At 38.2% G+C, this 8,971-nt stretch overlaps 1 protein-coding gene across 3 annotated transcripts in view; it reads left to right on the top strand.

Moving 5' to 3' along the window:
* Positions 1 to 8,971, top strand: part of KIF23 (kinesin family member 23) — a 34,508-nt gene that overhangs the window by 952 nt on the left and 24,585 nt on the right. For all 3 annotated transcript variants that reach the window (XM_017851101.1, XM_017851100.1, XM_017851099.1), the window contains exons 2-7: positions 816 to 885; positions 2,207 to 2,335; positions 6,469 to 6,574; positions 6,818 to 6,954; positions 7,146 to 7,255; positions 7,990 to 8,160. In XM_017851101.1, the coding sequence (XP_017706590.1) occupies positions 816 to 885; positions 2,207 to 2,335; positions 6,469 to 6,574; positions 6,818 to 6,954; positions 7,146 to 7,255; positions 7,990 to 8,160 (723 nt within the window). The remainder of the gene's footprint in view (positions 1 to 815; positions 886 to 2,206; positions 2,336 to 6,468; positions 6,575 to 6,817; positions 6,955 to 7,145; positions 7,256 to 7,989; positions 8,161 to 8,971) is intronic.

Below are 8,971 nucleotides of genomic sequence, written 5' to 3'. Positions count from 1 at the left end.
AGAGGCCGAAGTCAAAATCTTTAGATGAAAAAAATTTATATATAAGAAATATACGTTGAGTTTAAGTTAAGCCCACCACAATGTGTTTGCACTGAACAACACGAATCTGCTTGTGTTTCATCTGAGAATATGTTTTGAAAAATATTTTTAAACTACAGTCAAAGCCAATAGTCTCACTTAATTTTAATATGTTAAATGTATGTCTAGCCTATAGATAAATGTGAAAGGGAAAAGATGAGATGCTAGAGAAACGGTGAAATCAATCAAAATAACTTTTTGATTGCCCCTACTTAAGAAACCAATAAATTGGCAGTTTGGAACCAGAATTTTTTGGAGACAGAGTAATCGTTTTGAGCATTCAATGACTGGTTGTTCCTTGAAAATACAGGCATAAATCTTGTCGAAAAAATGGATTCCTCCGTGTGCATTTTTATAGTGTATTGAACTTAATCGGTTGTCAGTCTGTAAAGTGTGGGCAGTTATTTGTAGATTTTTCAAATTTGTAGTGCCTCTGTTAAATTGTTGCTCAAGAAAATATGCAAGCTATTTTAAGTATAGAACTAATCAGAGAATAAGTAGGTACATTTGGTACCAAAAATGTATTCTAAAGCAAATTTTAATTACTTTTGGATTACGCATGCCATAAACCCTCTGCTACTATGATTGTTATTCATGTTATTTGGGATGCAGTGTTTTGGAACTGCTAAGGGATAATTTACAGATAACCTAGAAAGATTGTGTAAGTTTTAGGTGAGGCTTTTGTATTAGTGTTGAACTGAAAAAAAGTTATTGTTATTTTTTGAATCTATGACCAGGAGAGCTAAGACACCCCGGAAACCTATCGTGAAAAAAGGGTCCCAAACGAACCTTAAAGACCCAGTTGGGGTAAGGTCTCCCTGTGAATTTATGTGTGTGTGTTTAAGAAACTTCTCTCTTCAGTCCTTTCTGTCTTATGTGTGTGCTTGGAAGGGAAGGAAGAAGACATGTGGAAATATAATCAAAGACCAGTTAGTTAAATGGATGTACTAAATTCTGTAAAACTAGTTCTAGCTGTGAAATTTTCTCTGTAAGATTAATTAGTCCAGTAAAATGAAGTCTTTGGTTGTCAACTGCATACCTTCTGTAATTATAATTTGGCGAGTTAGATCATTAAAAATCTCCAACTGGGTTCATATTCATCCCAAAGAATATGAAGTGAGTTCATATGAACCCAGTTCATGCCATACAGTAACTGATGGCATGAAGGAGAGTTCCAAACTTCTTGGGACTGAGTTTAATTCAGTCTAGTATCTACTCATAATTCAAGTACTTCACTAGTTTCTGGCTTGGGAACTTGCTTTTAAAAGCAAATGTTAAATTATGAAGGAAAAATGAAGCAGGCAAAAGGAATAAGAATTTTAAAACAAAACAGCAAATGGCAAACAAAAAGCGTTCTTTGCTCTGAGGTATTTTAAATCTACCCCTTGCTGCCACTGGAGTGGGTCGCTGGCTCTGAGTTAGGGGAACCAGGTGCTTTGCACACACCTGAATGAGTTTTCCTCAAGCCCCCTCCCCTGCTTTCAAAAATGTCTCTGTAGGCTGGGTGTGGTGGCTCACGCTTGTAATCCCAGCACTTTGGGAGGCTGAGGCGGGTGGATCACCTGTAGTCCCAGCTACTCGGGAGGCCAAGGCAGAGAATCACTTGAACCCAGGAGGTTGCATCGAGCCAAGGTCACACCATTGCACTGCAGCCTGGGCGACGAAACTCTGTCTCCAAATAAATAAATAAATAAATAAATAAATAAATAAATAAAAAGTCTTTGTATATTAAATGTCGGGTTAAACTGACAAGTTTTTAAATTGACATCGATTTCCAAGAAATTCTAACAGTTTTAAAAATCTCATTGTGTGACATGTTGACTTTTAGAGATATTAGTATAACTATTACTTGTGTACAATATAGTAGTGAATACACTGCAATTTGATTTTTATTATCAAAATTTATTTTAATTTTGTGTGTATTTAAAGTCTTCTAGTATCTAATATATGTCTGTATTTGTCAATCTCAAGTAGCAGATTTTAATTTTCATAGCTCTTGGAGATACAGAGCTCTAAAATTGAGAGGCCAAATGTTTGTTGAATGAATGAAGGAATGAATGAGAAGCTTAAGTGAAAAATCAGGCATAAGATCAAACTTTGTTCTTTAAGCACCTTCTTATTTCTTCAGGTATACTGTAGGGTGCGCCCACTGGGCTTTCCTGATCAAGAGTGTTGCATAGAAGTGATCAATAACACAACTGTTCAGCTTCATACTCCTGAGGGCTATAGACTGAACCGAAATGGAGACTATAAGGAGGTAATTCTGATTTGAACCAAGTTATTTTTTCTCAATATGTTGTTTCCTGAATGACTTTTACATTTTTAAATGTAACAAAGTTCATTTGTGAGCCCACATTTTCGAAAGACTTATTTACTTCATTATAACCACTGTATCTAAAGTGTTTTTGACTTCTGGGATGCACAGACATATCTTTGGTATGCTGGAGTTAGAGGATTGCTTTTAGCAGATAATTTCTTACCCTGTGTATTACTGTTTTTTAGAGCATGTGTTAGGGATGATTTAATGTGGAATGATACATGATTGTACTAGGCAGTTTTATGTATACAACTTCATGTGTGGAAATTAAAGTAACATTTAATAATAGGCATTGTATACTTGCATCAATCTCGTAGGCAGTGTTTTATTTTTAGTAAAATTTTGAACCAACTCAAAAATATTTAGCAAATGTGCTAAGCTAATAGCTGGAGGGGGGAAGGAGATTTTAAAAAAATGAGCATGATATACTCCTTGCCTTTAGAAAGTCTATAACTTAAGACATATGATAAACAAATAATTCTCATATAAATAAGACAGAAAGTTAGGTGTGCTAAAGATGAGGGGACTGTGGGAATGCAGTAGGATTAATTCAGGCAGGCTACCATTTCTACTTCTAGCTGTCACTCACTCTTTTGTGCCTACTATTCCTGTGAAATTGCTCTTCAGAAGAATTCCAGTGGCCTCTTTGGTGCTAAATTTGATGTAAACCTCTTCATCCTCATTATAACCTGTTTGTCAGCAGCACTCCCCTGTTTCCCGCTCCAGCTCTCCCTGTATCTCCAGCCGAAACCTTTTCTCTGGCTCTAAACATTCAGCCACTTACTTGATATCTCTGCTTGGATGTCACATGTGCATCTCAAATTTTACATGCCCAAAAAGGAGTTCTTGATTTTTCTTATTCCCTTTCTAAATACTTCCTCCCTTGTTTTCTTCTCAAAGAATGGCACTATCATCTGTCCAGTTGCTCAAGCCAGAAACTTGGTACCTACCATTTACTTGCCCCTCCTCATAACTAGTTCATTAGTAGCTCCTATCAGTTATATTCCAACATGTGTCTTGAAACTGTCCTTTCATTTCCATCTCCACTGCCACCACCCTAGTCTGAGCCCCATTATTAACCACTGAGACCAGTGCTACTGTAATGAAGGAGTAGCTTTTTTATTTTTAATGCATCACAGCTGGGACTTTTGTACAACTGTGCTAGATGGAACTGCCCGTGTGAGTTAGACAACAGGGAACTAGTTCATAATCTCTTCATAGAGATGAGCCTATTGAATATGTGCTGAATTACTGATAATTGAGCAGTGCCAAATGCCTGTAAAACTTTCTAAACATTTGGCCGGGCGCAGTGACTCATGTCTGTAATCCCAGCACTTTGTGAGGCCAAGGCTAGCGAATCACCTGAGTTCAGGACTTCAAGACCAGCCTAACCAATATGATGAAACCCTGTCTCTACTAAAAATACAAAGAAATTAGCCGGGTGTGGTGGTGCGTGCCTGTAATCCCAGCTACTCGGGAGGCTGAGACAGAAGAACCCAGGAGGCGAGGTTGCAGTGAGCTGAGATTGCACCATTACACTGCAGCCTGGGCAACAAGAGTGAAACTCCATCTCGAAAAAACAAACGAACAAAAAACAATTTTCTAAACATTTAAGTAGTCTTGTAACAGTTCTCAGACAGGCATTGGTTTGCTGAATGTGCTTTGGATATCATTGACAAGACTGCCAAAGCCCAACTGCCTCCACTTGAAATCTTCTCTAATCCATTTCTACAGAGCAGACAGTGTTCTTTTAAAACATAAAATCTCATCATTTTCCTATTCAAAACCTTTACAAAATCCTGCTTCATCCGCCTCCCATCTGTCTCTCCACCCTCCACCCTCCACCCTCATTCATCTTTTAGTATTTATCCAATCCTTTGAGTTCCTTGGATAAGGCAGAATCTTGGCTGTTAGCTGTTGCCTTAACCTGGACTTTTTCTGGATCTTAGCATGGGTCATTCTTGGGTTTCAGCTTAAATGTCACCTCAGGTCGTATAGACTGTGCAATCAGAAACAGCACCCCACAGCCCCTCTCCCCTGATCTGTACTCTGTGTACCTCCTTTATATTACTTAACCACAATCTATTTATTTACCTGTTTATTGTCTTTCCTCTACTATAATGTAAACTTCCAAGGAATATGTACCTTATATGTTCTGTTCATCAGACAGTAAATATGGCTTCAGCAAGAATGAATGGTCTGGGGGGGTTTTATGGAGGAGCAGGTCTTTGAGGATATGATATGGTTAAACACTGATTTACTGAGTTTTACTTCTTTAAGTAAATTTCAAGTATGTGTAAATAAAGGTATCAAGTAGATATAAAAAGGTTTGATGGGGATTAAAAATAATCACTGCTTTCTGACAGAAGGCAACATTATATAATGAAAAGAGCATTGCGGCCCGGCATGATGGCTTACGCATGTAATCCCAGGGCTTTGGGAGGCCAAGGCAGGTGGATCACCTGAGATCAGGAGTTCGAGACCAGCTTGGCCAATGTGGCAAAACCCCGTCACTACTAAAAATACAAAAGTTACCCAGTGTGGTGGCGGGCGCCTGTAATCCCAGCTGCTGGGGAAGCTGAGGCAGGAGTATGGCTTGAACCTAGCAGGCAGAGGTTGCAGTGAGCCGAGATCCTGCCACTACACTCCAGCCTGGGTGACAGAGCAAGACTCTGTCTCAAAAAAAAAAAAAAAAAAAAAAAAAAAGAAAACAAAACATTGCACTGACGACGGCTTTGATACTAATTAACTCCATGAGCTCAGAGAAGTTTCACCTTTGGGCCTGAGTTTTCTTTACCTTGAAAGGAGGGAGTCATTCATGAGGACTGTGAGGTCATCTATCTTCTCAGTATTGGCCTATGTGTATCCTTTCAGTTCCAAGATTGTTTGTTCTTTTTGAACTCTAAAGCTGTTTTTACAGGATATGTTATGAATCGTATTTAGAGAGCCTTGATAATTGAAGTGTTCTTACTTTCTTAAAGGTCACAATTTATTTAAAATGTATTTCATGTAAGAACTCAGAGATGAGATAATATTCTGATTTTAAAGTATAGTACATCAAAATGTGGTATGATGCTACTATGCCATTTTATTTTATTTGTCTGTTTTCTTTTTCTTTTTTGAGACAGGGTCTCACTCTGTTACCTAGGCTGGCGTGCAATGGTGCAGCCACAGCACAGTTTTTTGCGGGTTTTTTTTTGTTGTTGTTTTTACTTTTAAAATTTTTTATTAGATGAGCTTACCCAGGCTGGTCTCTTAACTCCTGGCCTCAAGTGATCTTCCTGCCTCAGCCTTCCAAGTGCTGGGGTTATAGGTTTGAGCCACTGTGCCCGTGCTATGCTATTTTAAATGACACCTTTATAAAGAAAAACTAGGAAACAGTAAAGTCATGTGTGACATAATGCTTGTAGATTTTCACAAATCGCTGACCGTGACTCATTATAATACTTTTTGATCTTTGTCACTTAATTAAAACAAAATCAGCCTTACATTAGAAGTGTTAGTGGACTTAAGATTTTCCTACATTTTTGGCTGGGTGCGGTGGCTCACGCCTATAATCCCAGCACTTTGGAAGGCTGAGGCAGGTGGATCACCTAAGATCAGGAGTTCAACACCAGCCTGACTAACGTGGTGAAACCCATCTCTACTAAAAATATAAAAATTAGCCGGGTATGGTGGTGCATGCCTGTAATTCCAGCTACTCCTGAGACTGAGGCAGGGGAATCGCTTGAACCCAGGAGGTGGAGGTTGCAGTGAGCCGAGATCGTGCCATTGCACTTCAGCCTGGGCAACAACAGCAAAACTCTATCTCAAAAAAAAAAAAAAAAGGTTTTCTACATTGTCTTTAGTAGTTGCGACTGAAAACATTTACCAGTTTATAATTGGTATAATATAGGTATGTCATGACTTTTTAGTAACTAAAAAACTAAGGGTTCCAACTGTAAAGACAATTTATATTTTTTCTTTGCATACTTAGATCTTAAATGTCATAAACACTTTGAGTTTAAGTAGATGTATTTTTAGCCTAGATAATAGTGGAATTCCATTTAGTGCATTTTTTTCTTTCTCCACAGACTCAGTATTCATTTAAACAAGTATTTGGCACTCACACCACCCAGAAGGAACTCTTTGATGTTGTGGCTAATCCCTTGGTCGATGACCTCATTCATGGCAAAAATGGTATGATGTGACTCTTGGAGTTCTGTTGGATTTTCCTTTTTCTCCTCTTCTGATAAAACTTTTTTGATATTTATATATTTGATTTATGTTTGGTGTTGAATCCATATTTAATTTGTTAGGGTGGTGCTAAACTTGCCTTTTTTAATTCCTCTGGCTAATTGTTAGTGTTTTCTAATGCAGTGAAGAAATACTGTAAGTGGGGAACTTCTAAGATACAACTCATTGTGACTTGTTACACTGTAGGTCTTCTTTTTACATATGGCGTGACGGGAAGTGGAAAAACTCACACAATGACTGGTTCTCCAGGGGAAGGAGGGCTGCTTCCTCGTTGTTTGGACATGATCTTTAACAGTATCGGGTCATTTCAAGCTAAACGATATGTAAGTATGATTCTTTTGTGTTGTGACTATCTTGCTGGACTAAGACACCGATGGATACAGAAGTAGTAAAGAAGAACCAAAGCACTGGATTCATTTTGAAACCTTAACTGTTCCTTAGTTTTTAAGCATGTTTCTTACTATTTAAGTTAAATTCTACAAAACGTGGTGTGATTTTTTTGCCCCCACTTCAGGTTTTCAAATCTAATGATAGGAATAGTATGGATATACAGTGTGAGGTTGATGCCTTATTAGAACGTCAGAAAAGAGAAGCTATGCCCAATGCAAAGACCCCTTCTAGCAAGTAAGTAATTATATTTGTCTGCAGCACTGACCTTAGGGGCACAGGATTCTTTCCTGTGGTTTGCCCAGACATAAGGAATGGTGAACATTAAATAGAGAAGTTGACTTTTGTGAGATTAAAGTTAAGGAATGTTCTAAGTTCTTTGCTCAGATGTTTTCTCTTTGGCTCTGAGCACATTTTGTTTCAATCATTGTTTTAAGAAGATGCCACTGTGGGTTGGGAGAGGGTATAATACAAAGCCTTTGTTGTGTGTTTGGGAGGACGTGGGAATACTGCTGGCAAACTGTGAGTATGAATAAAGTTGCTCTGTGTATTTCTGCTTGTAATTGCAGGTATTTATTGTATCTGTTAGTTTCCCCTTGGGATCATTTACTTTTTTTTTTTTCTTTGAGACGGAGTCTCACTCTGTTGCCCAGGGTGGAGTGCAGTGGCATGATCTCGGCTCACTGCAACCTCTACCTTCCAGGTTCAAGTGATCCCTCTGCCTCAGCTCCCCTAGTAGCTGGGATTACAGGCACGTGCCACCATGCTTGGCTAATTTTTGTATTTTTCATAGAGACAGGGTTTCACCATGTTGGCGAGGCTGGTTTCGAACTCCTGATCTCAGGTGATCCGCTTGCCTCGGTCTCCCAAAGTGCTGGGATTACAGCTGTGAACCACTGTGTCCGGCTGGGATCATTTACTTTTAAAATGGACTTACAACGTATACAATTGAACTTTTTTTTTTTTTTTAGACGACAAGTAGATCCAGAGTTTGCAGATATGATAACTGTACAAGAATTCTGCAAAGCAGAAGAGGTTGATGAAGATAGTGTCTATGGTGTATTTGTCTCTTATATTGAAATATATAATAATTACATATATGATCTATTGGAAGAGGTCCCGTTTGATCCCATAAAACCCAAGTAAGTAGTGAAGAGAGACCCTTGTTAGCTGTTAATGTTGGGGAAGTTACTTTGCCTCAAGGAGCTTTAGTTTCTTCAGTTATGAATGAGAATAATGCTTGCATTTGTTTTCAGAATGAAATGATATAATTTGTATATCACGTAGTTTGGTGTTTGAATATGTTTATCATTAACTAGATATGTAGCTGTATTAGGGAACTAGTGGGTTAAAGCATCTAAGGAGAAGAGGGACCCAAATATTCATCTTGGAGATTACTTTTGAAAACTCTGGGCCCTGGGCTGTTTTGAGAAGGATCTTAATTATATAAGGAAGTGTCCCTATTGATGTGTTCTGGGACTAACTTTCAAGAACCTGACACAGTAAAGGGAGTTTTGTAGCCTCTTTAACCACCTGTGTCTTGGTGATTTCTACAGACTGGAGCCTAAAGCTGTTATCTGTACAAGTAATAATTACATACCTTCTATCATTCATTAATATGGACTGATATCTGCACTGTAATTCCACCAGAGTTGAAATACTACCTCCTAGATTTCCTTGGGTCTTGCCTTTCTGAGACGTAAGACTGGTTACCACTTGGCATCACAAATGATAAATCTGCATTTGTGCCAGAGTTGACCCCGGAATCTTATGTTTCATGTTAGTATCTTGTTCCTGAGTTGATGGCTTTGTTTTTAAGCTAAAGGCTTGTCTTCAATGCGTCTTTATTAGGGCCTCTCAGAACGTAAATAATACAAGGACTTGTGTCTTATATTTAACTGTGTGTATATCTAATGGAATATTATTGGAGAAACAGCTGGATTTAGAAAATCA

This window comes from Rhinopithecus bieti, unplaced genomic scaffold, assembly GCF_001698545.2.
Source record: "Rhinopithecus bieti isolate Rb0 unplaced genomic scaffold, ASM169854v2 scaffold_31548, whole genome shotgun sequence".
Classification (NCBI taxonomy): Eukaryota; Metazoa; Chordata; class Mammalia; order Primates; family Cercopithecidae; genus Rhinopithecus; species Rhinopithecus bieti.
This window is presented reverse-complemented; position numbering and strand designations above follow the sequence as displayed.